Raw genomic sequence first — 23,527 nt, 5'->3', positions numbered from 1 at the left:
CCTGAAGGAAACCTACGCAGACATGGAGAGAATATGCAAACTGCACATGAAACAACCCAGATCGCTCCGCCCGGGAATCAAACCCAGGATTTTGCTTCGACCGATTGTGACACCCTGTAGCTAAATTAAAGAAACTCTGCAAAGGTGATGTTATTCTAAAGCACTTAGTTCAAGTTGTAAATTGTGTAAATTGCACATTTAGTGATTACATGTATTGGGCAATTTTTCAGTAGTAGCCCTTTTTCTTTGATAAGCTAAAAATGGTTACAAATCGTTTTATTTTGTTTTGCTTATGTTTATGTTTTCCTTGTATTATATATCGTATAATTATCTAAATCTATTTAGTAACAGAAACAAAAATGGAAGGAAATTAGGAACGGGGCAAATATGTTTTCACTGCACTGTTCATGGTGTGGGTGTATAAAAGAGCAAAAGGTTATGTAATATAATTAACCTTGTAGTGTCATTACCCCAAAGCCCTGAAGCTGTCGTGAATGACAGCTCGTAAAATACCGGTATGTATGAACCTCTCAAACACAGAGCTAAGATTTCAGTCTCCTGCTAAGAATTTCCATCAATTACACACTGAAACCTTAACTTTACCAAAGACTCATGCACTTTATTTATCTCTACATTACACATTCCAATGTACATTGAAAAAAAATCAATTGACTTGTTTTGCGGAAGGATTCTGTTCCTGTTTTTCTTGGCCTCCACTGAGAGCTGCAGGGTGAGTATTCTTTTTTTAGGTAAAATGGGTATCATTTTCATGTAGCTAATTCAATTATCATCTGTTGGGATTTTAACTGTTACTGAGATCAGCTGCAGCATTTGACATAGTGTTACCCGAAGTCATTCACTAGAAGTAGTTTCAGATTTTGTCACAAATCAACTTCTGTGAATATGCGACTAGTTTTTTTAAATAATTTTTAACAGCCTCTTCCTGTAAATGTAGTATAAACTTGTGTCTGTTTCAAGGAATGAAAGGGTAAAAAAAATCTGACCTAAATTCCAGCTCCTGGTATACTGGATTTTGTTTTAAATCAACAGTGTTAGTGGATCTGGATAAGTTATATAACCAGAATCTTATAGGCCCATGTGCAGAATTCACTTCTAATGAATTTAAAAATGAAAATTTGCACTAAATATTTATATAAAAAATATTATAAAATATATATACAGTACATATTATAAAAATATGTACTTCATAATATTTTTAAAACATTTTTTTAATAATAATGACTGACTACAGAAGTTGACTTCAGAATGTATGAATTAGAGGTCTCTTGGAAAAGTTGTAAAGACAATCCAAATTGTCATCTTTTCACTGTTCAAAACCCATTTCCATCATTACTAAATCTTTCAAATATATAAATAAATAGTGTACAGGGATAAAAGGTGCCAGTAAAAAGTGCTTTTAATAGACTGTAATGAACCACTATGTTGGCTGATACTGCCTGCCTTGCTGAACATGCATGTGAATGTTTCACATGACCCGTGAGTCAACATGAGTCAAAATGAATGAGTCAAAATGAATACCTATGGTTGAATGCAGTGTATTCTGCAGATCATGTAACACTGCCATGCCACGAGGCACTGTTCATAGCCAAAACATTTATACAGCATTAAAACTAAGGTAGATGTAAAGGGTGGGTCAGCTGCAATAAATTGCCCTTGGTGTAAAAAAAAAAAAAAGAGAGTACATTAGAACTGCAAAGGATTGGCACCATGCCCAGGGTGTGTTGCTGCCCTGCGCCTATTGTTTTTGTTTGCACCGGACCCACCACAAGCCTAACAAAGACAAAGCAGTTAGTAAAAATAAATAATTACCGACAATGAATGCTGATTAATCACAGTGCACCACCCACACTCTAAATTCAGTTATTCACACCTAGTTGCAATTAATCATCTTAGGCAAGGTAGATTGTGCAGCACCCACCCAACCAACTGCATCTCCATGCTTTCACAGTTAAGACAAATAAAAATAAAAGTGCAACAACCCAAAAGTATAATGTTATGTGTAATTGGGGAATGGAAACCATGATGTTGTGACTTAAGGTCAACATACTTGTATGTAACACACATAATGAAAGTAAAAAGTTGTTCCTGTATAGATTTTGCAAGAGCAAAAAAACCTTAATGATTGTTTTGACATGCATTAGTTTTATTGTGATTTAGAAGATTTTATTTAAATCATAAATTAATTTAACCTTATAAAACAGTTATTTGCTTATATAAAAACATGCAATAGATGTTATAATGTACAGTAACGTTATTGCTTCTGCCAGGTCACTGTATCCATTCTAATATCATTCTTAACTTTCTTGCTATGTCTAAATCACACAGGAAATTCCTCATTCCTCATTAGTTTTTTGTATTGTATTTTTAATGTGTCTCAATTGGTACATCCTTGTTTAAATGAGAAAGTAAGAACACTGTGCTATTTTATAGGGCTAATCTACTAAGCCTACTTTAAATGGGAATCTGGAGATCTGATAGATCACAAGATACATTGCTGTTGGTGTTTTATTTAAAAATTGAGTCCATTAAGTTAATAATATCTCTTTAAAATAACTGGCAATTTCACTAGAGCTCATAATGTAATGTTGTTTTTGCATATGACATACAGTGATTTTCCACCCTTGCAGGCCATAAATAATTGTGTCATAAGAGTATATGGTTAACTGCTCTCGTTACACTGAGTCACATGAAATGCTTCCTACTCATCTAACTGAAAACGTTAATAAATGCATTAATGTAATTAAAAGACTTTAATAATGTTAATTTGGAGCATTAAATGTAATTTCAGTAATGCTGAGAATGTTGTGATGTCATAATTCCTCTATATAATGTTTAGAATGTTGCTACACAATGTCAGTTAGAGCTGAGTTATACTCTTGTATCTGCATGCCTGTAAACTTGTGTGTGTGGGTGTTATTTGCTGATCTTTGTATAGATGCTTACATCCTGGCATAAGGTAGGCCTGTCACAATTATAAAATTTTATATTACACTTCATAAAGTAGGTTAATTATGTTAAATGTCATATAACTTCATTTTAATTCATGTTGTAATTGTAAAAATGAATATACATATGGAATATACTGAAATGGCAATCAATCAACATTAAAACATTATAACAATTCTATAAATACACAAATATTACTTTGTTAAATGATTATTTTGAATGATTAAATGATTATTATAGCATAGTCCTTAGTAAAGACCTTGACAGGAGAACATTTGATGCTTTATGCTTTCTTTCTAATGACCATATTTGAAAGAAAGCATTAAGCATAATGGGTGGTTCTAATGCACAGACTGTGTATATCTACATCTACTTCATCCCTTAAACAAAAACTGAAAGAGTTTATAATGCCCCAACTTCCCACTTAAGACCATTCAGGATTTGACATTCAAAAACCATCAAATACTTGCAATACTCTCATCTTATCAGTGTTTTAGATACAACATCCATTATCTTTTTCATTTCATTTTCATCCATTACCGATGCTTTATCCCTTTTGGGGTTGTGGTAAATCCAGTTTTTGTGAGGGTGGGGTGGGGATTGGGGCATCACAGGGCCCTGGCCACCTTCCCAGACATAGCCAGTACTGTCTGTGTGAAGATACCTAAAAAGATATTGAACCACAGACACTTCTAACATTTATGTTAACAAATGACTATGCATACATACATACCTTGAGCAAACCTTTCAGAAAACCTTGGTTTTTTTTTTAGGTAATGTTGATATTAAGGCCAATGAGTTAAACATGTTAAACAGTCAAGACTGTAGACTAAAAGCTAGCATTGAATTAGATGTGATTTATTAAAACAGTTTACTTCACTTGTTAAATTATTCACACAATGCACTTCCTTAATCTTCATTTAAGCACATCACTGTGTAATCACTGTGTTCCATCAAAATATATTTAATTGTTTACACTCTTTGATGAGTGCTGTCAGTGAGTTGGGATTAAAATGGCACCCTATTAATCACCTGATTGGAGAATCAGACACATAATGTGTTGTAGTAAACATACAAAGAATAGAGGATCTATGTATGGATTAGCAAATGATTTAGCTCATTTGCTTTTAAAGAGGTGTACAATGAGTTTCTTTAAAATATAACTTCAATATTTAATAATAGAGCTTATCTCTAGACTAGTCTGGAGATACAAAGCATTGAAAAGTCAAAAGAACAGCCATACTAAGGATTTGAGAAAAATATGATAAAAGTGGGAAAGCTCAATAATGTCTTAATATTTTATGTATTTAATTAGTTATATTTAACTATTATTAATTATGACTACTATTTTATTATTATTACTATGTAACTACTATTAATTATAATTAACTATTAACATTACACTAATACATAAAAATCTACTGGCAATACTAATTGAACAAATGCTAAAGATTTATGCTATGTTGAGTTGCAATATAAAAGGATTAATGAAGGCATGTAGAGATTTGTCATGACCAGTATATGGCATCCCTTTGCTTGCAAGATGCAGTTGCAATATAATTTATAATATTTCTTCTTACTACATTTAGTTTTGTTTTCATCAACCGCTTTTTCCTGGTCATGCCGAAAATGCTGGGCACAAGGCTAGAATAAAAGAATTACTGAACTGTTCTGTTGTAGAAATAAATACAGACTTGGTGGACGAAATATAATTTATTATAGGTAAGCCAAAAAATTGCATATTTTACTGTACAAAAAATTTTAGCCATGAAAGACCCTGCTTTGTGCTCTTACATCTCACCTGGCTCAAGGTTGATAAATTATAGCCTTATTACGGAGCCCTTTAGGGGTCACTAATGAGAAAAAATATGTGAAGAGCAAAATCTGTACCCACGGTTTAGTAATCCGTACTCTCAGATTTGTAAACTGTATTCACGGATTTGTCATCTGTACCCACTGTGTCACCAATTCTAAGGTTCGCAAGGTGGTTATAGCAGACTAATATGAATAATACGTTAATAATACTTAAGCAATAATAAATATAAATACAAAAATCATCAAATATTAGGGTATTATATATACGTATGTGGCCACGGATGCACTGAAATCTTATAAGAAACAGCTGTTTATGAAGGTCACGGATTTTAAGTCTGTTAGCGCTTTTCCACCAAAAGAACCATGGTTCTTGAACCAGTTCCATTCAGGTTACTTCAAACCTTGGTGTTTTGTAGAGAACCAACCCGTGTTTCCACCAGTTTTTGGGAACCAAGCCTGCGTCATCCACGGTGGGCGTTACATAAAGAAAGTAAAGAGTAGTAACATGATGGCGGAGCGTGTAGATTACCTGCGAGCATTTGTGCTGTTGTTACAGATGTTCATTTTAAAGCATCAATCAAATATTGGTGATAAGAAGATGTAGACGTTTTTGTCGCAGTTGTTGTTTTTCTTTAGTTCATTGACGTGAGAAGCGTTTTGCACTTCACTGTCACTGCGACCCTCGGCGCAGATAGCCGATTTGCTCAGCGCTCTTTGAGCGATAAAACATCACTAAAGTTCCAGAACACGAACATCAATTTGTGTGAAAAAAGCATCAAATCCACTCTAAAAGCTTCACATGTATCTGTGTTTAACTGGATTTACTTCACGTGTGGTGTTTATGCAGCTCGGGGTTCTGAATCAGCAAAAAGCTTCACCTAAAAAAAGCGTAACGTGGCTTAATGTACTAAAAGTACCACACAGGAACACTCAATTTCTCTCTGTTATTACTGGTTATAAGTGCTCTGTACTGCCCAAATTCATTGGTCATTTTTTTAGTACAACAAGCCAAGTTACGCTTTATTTTTCACGTTAAGCGTTTATACTGTCCGGGTCACTTTTAAAATGTCATAGCACACAGTTCATCGCTTTGAAAATATCAGCGGCAAACTGGATTAAAATGGATTAAATTCTATATTATATATTATATATATATATATATATATATATATATTATATATATTATATTATAATGTCTCATGTGAAAGCGTCCACTCCAAACCTCTACACTGTGACATGCCCACAGATGATGTCACGGTTCGCGCTGAAAAACCAAGTATTCTGTGGTGCCAGATTAGAACGCTAGTTCGCTGTGTGGAACCTCTTTTTTCCGGTGGAAACACGCGGAACCGGTTCAAAATCAAGTTCGCTAACCGGAACGCAGCCGGATCCGCGTCGGATATCCATGTCAGATATCTGACCTCAGTTGCACGTCTGGCAATGAGTGCTGTGTCGAACAGCCAATGAGAACGCAAGATACGGTGTGAGGGGAAACGCAGGAGAGGAGTGTAAACAGGTGGGACAGTGGGATAATATAGTTTATATCAGAATACACCGGCACACGCACGTTTTACAGTATTTCTGACTTGATCGTTCTCTACAAAACACCAACGGTGCATTGCAAAAATATTAATTAACCTCCAGCTTACTATAGAACAATCCATACTGTTCGTGTTGCCAAATCCACTCAGATTCATTTATTTTTCTTCCTTGATTTTACGCTGCACATCAGCGCACAAACACTTTGATCACTTGCTACTTGTTGACGTGCATTTTTGGACGTGGTATCATTAAACTTCTCGTCACTTCTTGCGTTTGTTTTCGTGACAAAACGTAATTTGGGAGACCAGAGAAGCTCGCCTGTGATTCCAGTTGGTGATAGATCGTGTTGTGTGAAACCCCCTATCGCCGATCAGTCGATACACCGACTGAAAGACTCCCGAGTGCAAAAGATTCAGTCGTGTAGTGTGAACTGTACAGCGACCCGACAAATCAGAAAGTCCTGTAGTGTGAACTTGGCATAAGCCGTGGGTACAGATTTTGCTCTTCACATATTTTTCTCGTTGGTGACCCCTAAGGGGCTTCGTGTCTTGTGGAGAAAGTAGCACATTACAAAACAGCATTCAGCCAACAGTAACGTTTCTGGACCGTTTGGCTTTCCATAGTGGATCCGCGTCCTGTAGTTGAGGGGGGGTGGGTTAAACCCAGAGTGACGCGCTTCAGCAGCAGACGCACTTAAAGCTGAGCGCCTTCGGACACGGACAGAGACGCAGGGAGACAGAGACTACAGAGCCGACACTGATCCAGTACTAGCACCGCCCACCCACACCGTTATAACCGCTACACCTGTTTAATGTGACTGGGAGCGTGGTAGAGGAACGATGGTGTAGATCGTGTAGATTTTCTCCGAGATTTTGTAAATGTAATTCCTTTACATTGGCGCATCCGTGAGCGCAAGCGGCGCTTGGTTTTTCCGTCCCGACAACCGCCTCCTCTTTGAGAGATACGAGCCGATGCGATTCTTCAGACTCACCTTCAAGTGTTTCGTGGATTGTTTTTGAAGGTGCCCTTTTAATCCGGTGATAATTTTTGTTTTCTTTCGCGCGATCCTGATCCATCCTCGTTTTATTCTTTTTTTTCTAGTAGATTGCCAATTTCTCCGAACTGCCTCTCGTCGTCAAATATTTGACACTGATCTGATCAAATAAATAATTAGGCCTATTTGTGAAAAGAATAATTATCCAGACTTTAAAATAAAACCCCAGAGGACCAGCTCCTGTCAAATCTGAACAGGTTAGCCGACAGAAGAACAAGGACATATTTGGTGTCAATCAAGAAAATTGACTCAAGCCAAACCTAAAAGGAACAAAGAGACTTGGGATTATTGTCAATCCCACAAATCCTAACAGACTGTAAAACCACAATTTTTGGATCTCCTTAGGGCGTTTTTGTGTGTTTGTGTGTGTGCGTGTGTGGGTTAGGATGGAAAAGAGCGCGTTTAATACAGATTCCTGCGCTACCGATCTGGCGCTGGCAGAAGAAAAGAAAGGCCACTTCATTCCCAACGGGAACCACCGTGGCGCTAATGTCAAGTTGATCGGGGCACCGGGCCAACAAAAGCCGGTCTACCCAGAGAGAGAGACATGGACCCGGCAAATGGACTTCATCATGTCCTGCGTGGGCTTTGCGGTTGGATTGGGAAATGTGTGGCGTTTCCCTTACCTCTGCTACAAGAACGGTGGAGGTGAGTCTTAATGTTATCGATTTTAATAGATTTTCTTTGCTTGATTATTAGATTGCTGCCCCTACTTCACCTCCTCATGCTCCCCAAACAATGATCATACCCTACATCCCACCAAGAAAATCCTCTTACATGAGCTTTGTTAAAGCTTGAAACAGTTTAGGACAGTTCTGCATGCCTCTTGCTCCTTAAAACTAATGTATACTGTACAGCTGGCACTCTTTAAGGGTCACGTGGTTGTAGTTTCTGTGCACCCACTAACAAAACTCATCCATGGTGGCCCACTATTATCCAGTCTGACCTGACTTATTAGGGCGGCACGGTGGCTAAGTGGGTAGCACTGTCGCCTCACAGCAAGAAGGTCCTGGGTTCGATCCCCAGGTGGGGCGGTCCGGGTCCTTTCTGTGTGGAGTTTGCATGTTCTCCCCGTGTCTGTTCCTCCGGGTGCTCCGGTTTCCTCCCACAGTCCAAAGACATGCAATTGAGGTGAATTGAAGATATTGAAAATTGTCCATGACTGACTATGTTCGATATAACCTTGTGAACTGATGAACCTTGTGTAACTACCGTTCCTGTCATGAATGTAACCAAAAGTGTAAAACATGACGTTAAAATCCTAATAAACAAACAAACAAACCTGACTTATTACTAAGTATTTAAAATGCTTCTACTGTCTAATTTGTACCAGTAATTATTCAAGGAACGCCTCTTTTCTAAAACTGGAGTCTGCATTTCACCCAGTAAACACAAGTTAACCTGAGAAACCAGTGAATGTCCATTACTGTGCCAATATAGTGAGACCAAAATGGCTTAGAAAAATACATTTCTGTGTTTTTGGTAAGTCTCTCTTTGGTCAATTGGCCAATTGTTAACAACTCAGTATGTTCAATTGTGTAACAGTTGTGGAGAAATTGTCTTTCCTAAGTCTGAATTCTATGCTTAGCCTAGTAAAAACTGTGGGACAGTTGTAGCCTAGTGGTTAGGGTGCTGGACTAGTAATCAAAAGGTTGCTGGTTCAAGCCCCACCACTGACAGGTTGCCACTGTTGGGCCCTTGAGCAAGACCCTTAACCCTCAATTGCTTAGAGAATATACTGTCACAGTACTGTAAGTCGCTCAGATAAAAGCGTCTGCTAAATGCTGAAAATGTGAATAAAACGTTAATGGATATGTTGAACCCAGAAAATAACCCAAGTGGTACCCTGTAGAAAGTCAGAAGCCATGTGACCTTTATATCTTTTTTAAGAAATCTATTTTAAATGTCAACAGTTTTTAAGTGAGCACAGACTCACTGTATGGTCATACAGATTACTGGATCTGTCTCACTGGCTTCAAACAGGCAAAAACAATTTTAATTGCTCCATTCAAGGTCAGTCCCAGTCTATATAGATGTGTTTTTTTTTTTGTAAATATCTTATCTACATTTTTAAAAGAGTTATTAGAAACGTTTACTCTGGCCTCTATCCTAGTAAGATTATCCAATGAGGTTTTTCTTTTCAAATTTAAAAATGTTTAGTGGGCATGTAAACAATGTAGCAAAAAATGAAGAAGTTGTTTTGGGGGTTACAGAGAACCTTTAACTATTTTCCATGTAGAATTGTTTCTATAATTAATGCCTTTATTTGTCATATATACATATACAGATGTACAGTACAACGAAATTCTTTTTTTGCATAACCCAACTTGTTTGGAAGCTGGGGTTAGAGCGCTGCGTCAGTTTTTGCCCCTAGAGCTGAGAGGGTTAAGGGTCTTGCAGTAACTGTAACCATTTTCCATAAGTGCTAAGTCTTCATTATACACAGTGAGCACAAAAGAGCACCACGCATAACAAAAACTGTGTTCTGGTCAAAGTATGCTTTAGATTTTCATATGTTATTATATACACCCACTCACTCACTCAGTCACTCACACCTAACAGCAATTTAGAGTAAATACTCCATCTAGTGCATGTTTTGTGTGAGGTAGGAGAAACAAGGAGAACATTGGAGGGAGGGCATACAAAAAACATTGTCCAGTGGCAGGGTTTAAAACACATGTTTCTGAGTGAAACCAACTCTTAACAGCTGCAACTCTTTGCCACCCTGTGTGGCCAAATGTTAAAGTTTTACGCTGTGTTGATTTGCAATATAAAAGGATTAAGTAAGGCATGTAGGGACTTGTCATGACCAATATCTGGCAACCCAAACATTGCTTGCTAGATGCAGTTGCAATATAATTTATAATATTTTTTATTTTTCCATTAAATTTCATTTTTATCAACCGCTTTATCCGGGTAATGCAGAAAACACTGTGTGCAAGGCCAGAATTCCCTGGACAGAGTGCCAATCTATCGGAGGAATTTGGTCTTCCTTTCCTTCAGACATAGCCAATCATAGTCTGTATGTAGACGACCAGTTTGCCAATAGCACAGCTGAGATATGAATAGACTACTGCGTCACCCGAGCACTCTTATTATAAGCACACTTTTGTTTAAATGAGACTCATTTTTTCATTTGCATTATGTGGTTGTTTCTTAAATGTTCTCATTTTTTAACTGAAAAGTATAACAATTGGCTTTTTAGGTGTTTAAAGGTCAACTAAGACACATTAAGCATGCTAAATAAATGAGCTAGCACTTTAGCAGTAAACAACACCAGATAAATCATTTGCTGCTCTTAACTTATTTTGCTTGTTAGGCTGGATCTTGGTTCTAGTTGGTGAGGTAGGTTCTATAGTCCACCATACTGTATGACTAAAAGTGTGGAAAATTACTAAGCCGTCAGACTCATTCATACACTAAGCACTCCTGTCCCAGAATGCTGTTTTTTCTCCCAGGGTTGTCCTATGCCCATAAAATCATCTGTACCTTTCACATCTTTTTATTTATTATATTACCTAGCATATGTGTTAAAGCTGCTGAGCTTATGACTTATGTCTGAAGTATCTCAAGGACCTGACTTTTACCTTAATTGCATTCAGCAGACAATAGTTTGTCAACAAGTGGAAGCCATTTGTACAGCAGTAGTTTTTGTACACGTCAGGACCAGTCATGCTGGTACTTTGCATTTGAGACAACTTGACCTTGTTTTATATGGTTTTACTGTTTTATTGTTGCTTTGTTAGCGAAGCTTTTTTTTATATCACATTTACACCTGAATAATTCTTTAGTCCACATGTTTTTAGTCCAATGTCTGTGTTCTAACACATATTTTAACATCCAAGTTGCACAAAAGATAGACAGGTGTTTTAAAGCTGGAAAATATATAAAATGTAGTGCAAGCTACCACAATTGGTAAACCTTATTGATTGATGTTGTGTAGATGAACACCATTGTCACAAAAACAGACTGACGTAGTCATTGATCTGAACATTAGCCAATTTTCCTAAACCACATAATCATCATGGGGTATGATTTTCATATTACATATCCATCTTTTGATTTTCAAATGTGATGTCTCCTAATAAAACTAAGCTACAATAACCTTTTGACTGACAGGAACTAATTTCTTTTTGTTTTTCACTTTAATGTTGTATTTAGTCAAATTGGTTAATATGTTCCTCTCTTATTATATTATACTTCCTTACATAGACAACCTTGAAACTGATACTGAATGTCATGAGTCACGAGAGCCCATGCCGGGTCTTGTAAGTCCAAGGACTACTTTATTGGCATAACCCATTGCTTTCTATAGAGACAGAAAGGTCAAGGCTCTGATTGTTGTCGTAGGACTTATGTTTCCATTCCCTGTAGCATGGATGGTGCAACCTGTTTTCTTTTTCCTCTGGCGGTTTGAATAGATGGGATTGGATCTAGGTTGCTTTACCCCCTACAGTGGGCAAAAAGGTGATGAAGAGCAAACCAGTGGGAAAATAGCAATGTGAGCATCAATTCTCAAAAAAAACAATGAGCGCTGTAGCTGAGACCTGCCAGATGAACAAATAGAGATGCTTGATAAAATGTCAAGGGAGATTTATCTGTTTCCCTAACCATCTCTACAAATACTTGTTTTACCCCTAGTGATGAGTGCGAAGCCTCTGTACCAGAAAGATACAGAATTATGCCATAGTCTATGCAGTAGTTCATCAAAGACATGTACTCATTCACCCATTTACTCACACCCAGTGGCAATATAGCACAGTCCAGTCCTCTACCAAACGAATGAATACAAATTAATCCATATCCAGAATATCAGATAACACCAAAATGTCCAAGATTTGATTATTCAGTTGATTTAAACACATTAACTCATGTCTATCTCTCATTCGTCTGACTTTGTAAGCTTCCAATCAAATATCTTCTGTGCAGTTCTTAAGACTGAACCATATACAGTAGTCATACTGTTGTTCATTTTAGTAGCCTCACCTCTTTATGGTTTAATTAAATTATGTTGCTCTTTGGAGAGGCATGTCACTACCTGTTGCCATGAGAAATTATCAGTAGCCTTTTAGTGAAGTCAACTGTAATAAAAAGATACATTACAGGATCTAATAATAGGCAATTAACAACAATGGATCCATTGTAGTGTAAATCCTGAGATTTTAAATGCTGGTTTGCATTTTCTTGTGATAGACACAGTACCTCCCAGTCAGAAATGATTATATGAATAACACCTTATTCTGTAGCAGATCTTGTCCTATGTTCACACAGAGGAACTGTGCCACCTAGTTTTGTTTCATCTGTACCTGTAATTGAACTAAAATAAGGAAATTGCTTTAAAAAATTTTTTTAATAGTTTTAATAGATCTTTTCTAGATCTGTCTAGAATTTAGAGAGGAATTTGTGGTTTTGCTTGCTGGAACTATTTGTGGTGCCCTTAAAATCATATCATCAACTGTTTCTATCCAAATTGCAAATTTAAACTAAATGTTAAAAATAAAGGAAAATGCAGCTCAACATTGTGTTGTACTATCAAATACTACTAGTTATTATCGACCACTTAGTATCATTACTGTAATCTATAATATAATATAATAATTTTTTTAATTGGTTTTTAGTTATTAGTTATAGTTATTAGATCATTTTAATTTAGCCGCACAGAAGCTTGGGTCCTGAAAACCTAAATTTGATTTTCACTTCACTGACTTTTTAAATTGCCCCTAGGTGTGAATGGGTCAAAATGAAGTTGGCTTTGACTTGAAGAAATTTTATCTTTCTCTTGGTAATTACATGTAGGTCAGCCTTAATTCCAAATATTGAGTAAGTTATTACTATATCCTGAATATGAGTAATATGATTTTTCTAACCATACTAATCTATTAAGTTTATCTGGACCCCTACTTAAATGTCCCCCTGGTGTATTGTAAATAATATACACTGATTTAATTGGCAGTTAAACACGCTACATTAAGCAACCTCACCTTGATGTTGGACCTATACTGCAGGGTTCTGCAGAGACAGTGGTAGCCTAGTGGGTAGAGCTTTGGGCTATCAATCAGAAGATTTCAGTTTAAATCCAGGCTCTGCTATGCATTCACTGTTGGGCTCTTAAGCAAGGCTCCTAACCCTGTACACATGTACTGTATCTGTTAATATGACAAATAAAGGCTTTTTTCCTTTTTTTTCTATTTCTAAAAAAATATAATGATAATCTACTTTACAAGAGATGCATTAGGGTCAGACAAAAGCACAGCAACCCTCAAATACCCTACATTGTCTTGTCTATTTAAGATACATGGCTAGCCTTTATAAGCAAATGCTTCAGTCTGAGCAACATGTTCATTAAACGCCACCCTTTAGCCTAATCTGTCTTCATATAGCAAACCTATAAATTCTATAGACAAAGTTCCATTTACCTGGAAGGTCAACTGTAAAATGCAATCACCATTCCGTCTCCGTGTTTCCTATACTGCAGGGCTCTTTATTACACCACCCTGCATTAGATCAGCAGCAGGTAGTAAATACTGAGAGAGAGACTCTGCACTCTTTATTCTGATCAGTAGATCAGTAAATTTATAGTCTCTGCAGAGAACCTGCTGACTCGTCTGAGTTCAGCTGCAATAGGTTTAATGCACAAAAAGCTGAGGTGCTGGACAAATGCAGCCAGACCCAGAAAGCCTTAGCATCCATTACTCACCCCAGTCAGTCAGCAGGGGTTTTATTTACAGTATTATTACTTTGGTAAAAGAGCAGAATTGATTGGTTCTGTCTGTTGCTAATTTACACGCTTGGCAAGTACTAACAGGTCAATACTGGGCTGTTGAAACAAATTTTACAACCATTTTAATAAAGCTAGATAAAAATATTTTTTGTTGCTTTGTTGGCGCAACCCACCACCACAGAGATTTGCAGTGCCATTACTAGCCTGAGGCCCTTCTCGACCAGTGTCAGTGTTGCGCATTTGGTGTAGATCAAATGGTTTAACTGGAAGAAAAAAGTTAAATGCAAATAATAGCAATCATTTTCTTTTTTGGTTATTCTTTATTATGGTCAGGTTTGCAAAGGGGCCAAAGACACCCAAAAAACTAAAAAAATACTCTGGATAGGGCACCAATACATACAGTTCATTACACACTTACATACTCACACCTAAGGGCAATTGGGATCAGCCAGTCCACCTTCTACATTCCCAAAAGTCAGGGAAATCAAGATACTATAACCAATGCAGTTTAAACTGTGATTGCTACATTTATATTCGAAATACAGTACTTGTATTACAGGATATTTAAGCGAGAACGTGATCACTGTGGCCTCTGGCTCTTTACTTTGAATGTGTGGTTAGGAATAGCGTTCGCTAATCTTTTAATCCCTATCCCGGCTGAGCTTAACTCAGGATGATGTCGGTCCCTGACACGTCAATCTGACCGATTGTCAGTCATTTAAGCTCACAGTTTTTATTGTGTGCCTCACACCTTTAGCAGAGTTGGGTCCTTATCAGCACCTTTGAGCACCAACTATGTAAATCGTTCTCCCAAGGGCACTAACACTGCAGCTCAGCATTTATTTATTTTATTCATAGTGATAAACACAGCACGTTTACCACAATGCATGTGATAGGCCGAATTCTGCGATCTGCGATGCTATAATCACTTAAACAAATGTACACATTAATGTAGAGTTGTTGGTCTTTTGGTTAACAGACAGTGTATTTTATATTAGAGTTAGCACATGTGAATACATGATGATTTTGTTATATTAACTTTTGCCTCCAATAGCTTTAGTATACCAGCCATTAATCCTTATTATTATGTTGTTACGTGTATCCAGTTTATTATAAAAGTCAATATGACTCAACTTTTCAGCTCTTTTCATTATTTTAATTTGACATACGTATGTCTACATTGTTTGAAATAAGTAAATATATGAGCAAACGCTGCTCAGGGTTGGGCAGTAATGTGCATTGTATTTCAGGAACACTGCTGCTATAGTAGCAGGTTCAGAGTCCCATCTAGTCATACTGCTACTAAAACTGCTCTCTGTACAATTCCATCTCGTATTAATGTTAATGCCATTTAATTAATTGCATGTATCCTGTATAACAAGTTTTTCCAAATGTCATTCTTCATGTAAAAGCCTTTTCCTTACACAAAACTGTTTCCCAGTTCCTCCACATTTGTTTACAACCATTTAACCACATGTTGTTCAGGCATCACGTGCTGATAGAAACATGTGCCAGTACTATTATGCCAATAGCATAACAAAGAGAAATGGGTTATCCCACCTGTCAGATTTACTGTAAGACCTCGTGGATGAGCATGTAGTGCAGCAGCAGCAATATTATTATTTTATAATGTATTGGTTTCTTTTATGATTGAATTATTAATTTAATTTAACACCATGGCATGACGTCTCATTATTAATTGGGATTGACTGTAGGTAAGTTATCTGTGACCATATTAAAAGGACTCATTTTAAAATATGCAGAAGGTAAACTGGCTAACTGTAAGTTAATGTGTAAATTTGGGTGTTCTGTGTGTTTCAATTATTTAGTCACAGAAAAAGAAGAGTTGCAGAAATCATTAAAATCCCAAGACTATCATAACATAATTGCCTTTATGATTTGACTTCAACTGTACACTGTGGATGTACTGTATAGAGATTAGATTGATTTCTTTTTTCAATTTCCTGTTAAAACTGATTCAAATCAGAGGAGTTTACTTGTTGTGATCTGCACTATGTAACCAATATTTGATAGTTTGCATTTTTACAAAGGGATGATTAATTACAAATCCCGGCAGTAAGCACACCAGACTGGGTGTGTTGATTGAGTTCTGCTTTACATGTTCTGTAAAGGGGGAGGGTGTTGCAGTAAGTATTTATAGCCTCCTCTCATCATCACGTAGCCTGCTGAGATTGGACTGCATTTTGTCCTCGTAATTACCGGCTAGGACGGCCCACGTGCTCATGATGGCACTATCTTGATCTTGACTTGACTATCCTTTAGCAAAAACATGCCTTGCAAGTTCAGACTGTAATGACATGTTGGTACACAATGCTGCTCATACAATGCCTGAGCAGCATTTGTGGCTCTAATAATAAATAGCTATCTGGCACCCAAGGAGTGTGCCCTCCATGGGAAAGGTCAGTAAGATGACAGCATGTAAAATTTATGAACTGTGTGTAAAACCCACTAAACCCGGATCAACTAAGACAAGATTAGGTTTGAGAATAAATAGCATGATGTAAATAATTTAATCTAAAATATTAATGCTATTTACAAATTCTCCTCCTGTTTCATAAACTTTATTCAGAGCATATTTTCAATTAATAAGGACAATAATTTCAAAATGATTATCAAAACGAAATGCAAAGCAGAAACCATGACGTCTACCTCACATATAATTTAAGCATAAGGACACCTATTAATGAATTATTGGTTATGGCTTGTGTCTGTTTAAATAGGGCTAGTTCAACTGCATCTATTACAAAGGGCACAACAGTGCCAAGGTCAGGAATAAAATCTAAACTATTACCTCATTCTGATAGTCCGTTTGGCCAGCAAAAAACAAGTCTGGCATGTAAAAAAGCTGCTGGAACAGAGGTCTCCACAGTCAAGTAAGCTTTGTATGGCAATAATCTTAGAGATCAAGGTTGTTGTGTGTTTAAATCCTGCCCAAAAACAATGTGCAAGCCAAGAATACACCCTGGACATGACAGCAATCTATGGCAGGACATCACATAATTAATTATTCATTTATGCACTCATATCTAAAAGGAAATTTTAATTAGCCATTCCATATACTGGCATGTTTTTGGGAGGCAGAAGGAAGTTGGAATATGCAAAGAAAATTTATGTGGACACACATGCAAAACTCTTGGGAGGCTGGGAGCGGCACCCATGATACGTGCTGCATTGCCATGCCGTCCATTATAGTAAAACCAAGTTTACCTGTTTTTTTTTTTGTTTTTTTTTAGTATATGCAAATGTATTGAAATGATTGGTCATGGTAAATTGGAGATTACAACTGGGCTTAAATATGCTGGACGATTAGTTTTAGTGCAGTCATGCTTTGGTAATAGAGTATGTTAGCAGCCAGACGCTGGCTTCATGGATTATGTTGGAGTTGGAGATTAAAAAATGGCTGATTATTTTCCCCTTCGTCATTGTCCTTGACGAGCCTGCACAGGGTTGAATCATCTCATGTCATGAAAGTCACGACGTCAGCCCCTGCAGCGTACAGATGTGAGAGATTCACTGTGTAGAGAGTGTATTGGCGCTGGCAAATGCTCACATTCTTACACATCATATTCCATACTCCCCCTTTTTGTCGATGCGCTCTCAGTTTGCAAATCATTTCTCTCAGTGTGCCCACGGCCGCATTTCCATGCTGCATTAACGTCACGCGTTGGGGTTCCCGACGTCACACTCTGGCGTTGTTATGACTGCAGCGTCCATCTCTGCACTCTGCCTCCTTAGGAAAGAGGATCTGTTCTAAACAATTGTGCCCTCGGTTTTGCCTCCAGACATGCCTGCTGAAGCATTTTCTTTCTGTTTTTTTTTTTCTATTACTGTACATTTTATGCATTCCTTAAACTATTTCATGTTCAATTGCTTTCATATTTCAGATTTTGACTCTGATTACGCTAAGATGCACTGGCACCTATTCTAATTACTTCAATAGCCATATTGAAACAAAAACCCTGGATGGCTGGTCTAAATCTGTTTCTTTACGCCAGTACAGAGTGAATGGCTGCTCTCACAAGCCTGCAGATTCAGTGTTACATAAAGGTTCTACGTGGTGTGAGTCACTCTGTATACGCCCTAAACTCGCTCTCTCTCTCTTTCATTCACTCACATTCACGTGCTCATGGGGGACATCATCAGGATTTCATTCAGCGTAGCCTTTTTTTGTTAGTTGGGTAATCTGCATTAGTGTCAGTGCCACTGCATTTGATTGGTCCATGACTGAAACCCAACCCTTCTCTGGCACCGCTCTGAACAGGCTTCAGCTGCCACTGCCACTCTGCTCTCTTTGAGAGAAGGTGATTATTACTGGTGCCAGATTGGTGTGTGGTAATGAGAGAGTGGCATCATTGCTTAATCTTGTAAAAAATATGTTTACTGCTAAACTGCCAAAACTAAAACACATTGCTAAAGGGTGTAGAAACGTTGAGACTAAAATGGTATGGAGTTTAGTTGAAGTTAAATATTTACAAACGCTTGTCAGGCATGTTTATGTCACTGGGGTTTTAATGATTTTTACAACTGTTTTTCTGTGAATGATTAAAATATTTTTGGCAAAAAAAATTTAGAATTCATGGCAGACTAAGTCCCAGCTCTTGCGGAAATAAATGAAATGTGGGTAAAATAATCCCCTATTCCTGTTTTTACTTGGTCCATATGATCAGAAATCTAACTAAGTCTAGCTTTAAGGTGCCAATTTTGAAACAGAGGCTTCTTTCTAGGACAGCATTGTCCTTCTTTTGGCAATGTATAGCTTGCTTGACCAGTGTACAGTACAGTGTAATCTATGTTCCACCAGTTTCTAATTTATGGCATATTAATGCCATTTATTAATGTTTCTTTGAATTTTTTTTTTGTTATATATGTATTATTTAATCATCAAAACAAACCACACTTGCAGAAACTATAGTATAATAGTTATAGTAAGTACTAATGTTGCCACAGTAGTCATTCTAACGTTTGGCAGAACAGAACAACAATTAGAAGTTGGTCAAACTGCTCTGAAGGTAGTTTAGCTGGATGATCTATCATTTACATTTACATTTTTGGCATTTAGCAGACGCTTTTATCCAAAGTGACTTACAGTAATGTGATAGTCAATTGAGGGTTAAGGGCCTTGCTCAAGGACCCAACAGCGACAACCTGGCAGTGGCTTCAGCTGCCACTGCCTCTCTGCTTGAACCAGCAATCTTTTGATTACTAGTCCAGTACCATAACTGCTACGCTACAGCTGCCCTATCTATTGTAGTTTAGCTGGTCAGTGCTGGCAGCTAAACCTTCTGAAAGCTGGGCAGACCAGTTTATACATGCAGATGGTAATGCAGGTAGCAGGTGCAGATAATGCTGGTCCTAGCAGTTGGCAAAACACAGGCCAAACTAGTCAATGTGGATTGTCTATCCAGGAAAATTGGCGTCTATTTATGTAAAATCTCCTAAAAATATGCTAAAAAAAATACTTTTAAATTTTATAGATATTGTTAACTAAACCCTTCTTTTCCTCTCTTTTCTTTCCACAGGAGTGTTTCTCATTCCCTATGTGTTATTTATATTTCTCGGCGGTATTCCTATTTTCTTCCTTGAGATTGCTCTGGGCCAGTTCATGAAGGCTGGAAGCATCAACGTGTGGAACATCGCGCCACTCTTTAAAGGTAATCTACAGCAACAGTTAGCAATTTGTTTTAGGAAAAAACAAAAAACAGTAAAGTAGCCAATAGTTTAATATGTAGTGAGTTTTAATTTGCTAGTGTGGCACTGTTCTGTACAATATGATTTATTTAAAGCATTAGTTAGTAATCAGTTACCTGATTTACACTATTTTAAAATGTAAATCTGTATTTGTTACACCTGCTTTTTTCTACTTATTTTGCATTTCAGGACTGGGTTTTGCCTCCATGGTCATTGTGTTCTTTTGCAACACCTACTACATCATGGTTCTGGCCTGGGGTTTCTATTACCTCATTAAATCCTTCAGCTCGACGCTGCCCTGGTCCACCTGTGATAACGAGTGGAACACAGAGAGCTGCATTGAAATCTTCCGCCATGAAGACTGCCAGAATGGCACCATTGGCAACTCCACCTTCGGAAACATGACCTGCGAGGAGCTTGCTAATGGCCGCTCGCCAATCATCGAGTTCTGGGAGTAAGTACTTGACTTTTTATTTTATAAAACTACATACACATTGGTTAATTTACAGTTGTGGATTTATTTAAATGTTAGTGAGCGAGTGAGTTATGTCTTAGTTATGTGGCTGTGCATTGTTTACATGAACCATGGTGTATTTTATACAAACAGTTGATCTTGGAACTGTGTGCATAAAACTATGTGTTAACATTGGCCTTAAAGGTGGACATGTAGGGCTCTCTAAAAAGCCATCTCTAAAAAGACTGGAAATAAAAGTAGTTTTATTATTTATTTATTTAGTTTTTGGGCGGCACGGTGGCTTGGTGGGTAGTACTGTTGCCTCACAGCAACAATGTCCTGGGTTTGATCCCCAGGTGGGCCGGTCTGTGCAGAGTTTGCATGTTCTCCCTGTGTCTGCGTGGGTTTCCACCGGGAGCTTCGGTTTCCTCCCACAGTCCAATTAATTGGAGACACTGAATTGCCCTATAGGCAAAAAGGTATGTGTGTGTGTATGTGTGTGTGTGTGTGTGTGTGTGTGTATGCCACCAGCAGGGTGTTACTTTGTGCCTTGTGCCCATTGAAAAGCTTCGATAGCACTCCCCTCCAGCCCCAACAATATGTGATATGTCCTCTGTTTTTCTGGGATAGATTTCGAAACCCTAGACCCTAACCAACATAACACATTTGGTAGAAGCTCATGTTTAGGATAGACCCTGCCATGGGATAATGGAACAAAAAAAATCCTTCAGTGCTCCTCTCATTTAGCAATGGATGAATGGTTGACTGTGACCTGTATACGTTTTCTACAAGCCTAGAGATTCTTTCACAGCTACCACTGTGATGTGGTTGCCTGTTTCTGCTGGTGTGCTTTAGTTGGTTGATGATTTTAGTCAGTGTTTAAAGTTAATTTTGAATGTATTTTACTCACTTGTGTTCAGTGTAATTAATGTTACTTGTGTTGTTAAAATGGACCAGTGTATTTTGGTGAGTCAGGTGTGTGTGACATGCGAAGATATATTAATTTAAAAATGGCATGTAAAGTACACGTAGACATACACTGATCAGCCATAACATTAAAACCACCTCCTGGTTTCTACACTCACTGTTCATTTTATCAGCTCCACTTACCATGTAGAAGCACTTTGAAGATCGCTCATCTGTTGCTGCTGTTTGAGTTGGTCATCTTCTAGACCTTCATCAGTGGTCACAGGACGCTGCCCACGGGGCGCTGTTGGCTGTATATATTTTTAGTTGGTGGACTATTCTCAGTCCAGCAGTGACAGTGAGGTGTTTAAAAACTCCATCAGCGCTGCTGTGTCTTATCCACTCATACCAGCACAACACACACTAACACACCACCACCATGTCAGTGTTACTGCAATCCTGAGATTGATCCACCACCCAGATAATACCGGCTCTGTAGTGGTTCTGGGAGAGTCCTGACCATTGAAGAACAGCATGAAAGGGGGCTAACAAACCATGCAGATAAACAGATGGACTACAAAGTGCTTCTATATGGTAACTGAAGCTGATAAAATGGACAGTGAGTGTAGAAACAAGGAGGCGGTTTTAATGTTATGGCTAATCAGTGTAGTGTAGTTTATTAACAAAAACACAGATTTAAACAGCTTGATGCTAAACCCCAATCCTCAACCCCACTGACCACCTTTAGAATGAATTGGAACACCAATTGTGAGCAGGCATCAGTGCCAACAAATGCTCTTTTGACTGAATTATTACAAATTCCGACAGACACACTTAAATGTTGTGGAAAACCTTTTCAGAAGAGTACGGACTCTTAAGCTGCAAAGCTGTGAACCCAATTTAATATTAACGTACATGGTTTTGAAATGAAAGTGTCCACAAACTTTTGGCTATATAGTGTATTTTGTGAAACTGATGATTTCTGTAAACATAGCATAGCATAACTTGATGTGTTTACTGTTTACGTTACTCCAAAAGTCTCTTGGTAAATCTGTGAAAATACTACTGCTACTAAGATACAATAAACAACCATGTAATCCAAATCCATTTATATCCCATTTGAGAGGAGGTCATGCAGTTTGTTGCTTGAGAGATTGCCACAGCCTTGATTTGTTTATACTGTGATGATTCCTGCATTCCCTATCCAAATCAAGATGACCAAAAAAATTTTTCATCATGAACTTAAGTAAACCAAACATTCCAAGCAGCATTCTAATGTTTCTCGTTATTATGATTATGATTTTATGTTGGGTTTTTTTAGGTTCTCATGCAGTATTTGCTTTTTTTATCGTTGTACAGGAATAAAGTGTTGAATATCTCAAATGGCCTGGATGATACGGGTGCGCTGAACTGGGAGATGATCTTGTGTCTGCTGGCTGTCTGGGTTATGGTTTACTTCTGTGTGTGGAAGGGGGTGAAGTCGACTGGCAAGGTATATATATACACACTCCATTATTCTCTCTCTTTCCCTCTCTCTCTCTTCCTGTCTCTCTCACTCTTAAATTCTAATTCAAGAAGCTTTACTGAACAGACTTATTTTGCGATCAATTATTACAGCTGTGCAATCTAAATTGAACAAGATTATGAAAATCTATAACAATTAGGATACAATGGGACAAGTAAATAATGTATAATAATAATTTATCTCTCAGATTTGAATTTAAGCTTAGTGAGTCACCGATCCTGCTATAGTTATAAGTGCAGGTCATGTGGGATGCTGTAGTCATGTGGGACTCTTTATTACTCTTCTATTACCTACATACCAATTTCGCAGTCACTTATTCACTCACTTTTTCACACCCATTATTATTATTATTAAATGACCTCAAGTGACCTCAAGTATATATATATATATATATATATATATACAGTGTATCACAAAAGTGAGTACACCCCTCACATTTCTGCAGATATTTAAGTATATCTTTTCATGGGACAACACTGACAAAATGACACTTTGACACAATGAAAAGTAGTCTGTGTGCAGCTTATATAACAGTGTAAATTTATTCTTCCCTCAAAATAACTCAATATACAGCCATTAATGTCTAAACCACTGGCAACAAAAGTGAGTACACCCCTAAGAGACTACACCCCTAAATGTCCAAATTGAGCACTGCTTGTCATTTTTCCTCCAAAATGTCATGTGACTCGTTAGTGTTACTAGGTCTCAGGTGTGCATAGGGAGCAGGTGTGTTCAATTTAGTAGTACAGCTCTCACACTCTTTCATACTGGTCACTGAAAGTTCCAACATGGCACCTCATGGCAAAGAACTCTCTGAGGATCTTAAAAGACGAA

General features: G+C 37.6%; 1 protein-coding gene across 1 annotated transcript in view; it reads left to right on the top strand.

The window, feature by feature from the left end:
* Positions 1–7,048: 7,048 nt before the first annotated feature.
* Positions 7,049–23,527, top strand: part of slc6a8 (solute carrier family 6 member 8) — a 48,585-nt gene continuing 32,106 nt past the window's right edge. The window contains exons 1-4 of the mRNA XM_062999230.1: positions 7,049–8,026; positions 19,640–19,771; positions 19,998–20,262; positions 22,528–22,660. Of these exons, the coding sequence (XP_062855300.1) occupies positions 7,765–8,026; positions 19,640–19,771; positions 19,998–20,262; positions 22,528–22,660 (792 nt within the window). The 5' untranslated portion in view covers positions 7,049–7,764. The remainder of the gene's footprint in view (positions 8,027–19,639; positions 19,772–19,997; positions 20,263–22,527; positions 22,661–23,527) is intronic.

This window comes from Trichomycterus rosablanca, chromosome 7, assembly GCF_030014385.1.
Source record: "Trichomycterus rosablanca isolate fTriRos1 chromosome 7, fTriRos1.hap1, whole genome shotgun sequence".
NCBI classification, from domain to species: domain Eukaryota; kingdom Metazoa; phylum Chordata; class Actinopteri; order Siluriformes; family Trichomycteridae; genus Trichomycterus; species Trichomycterus rosablanca.
This window is presented reverse-complemented; position numbering and strand designations above follow the sequence as displayed.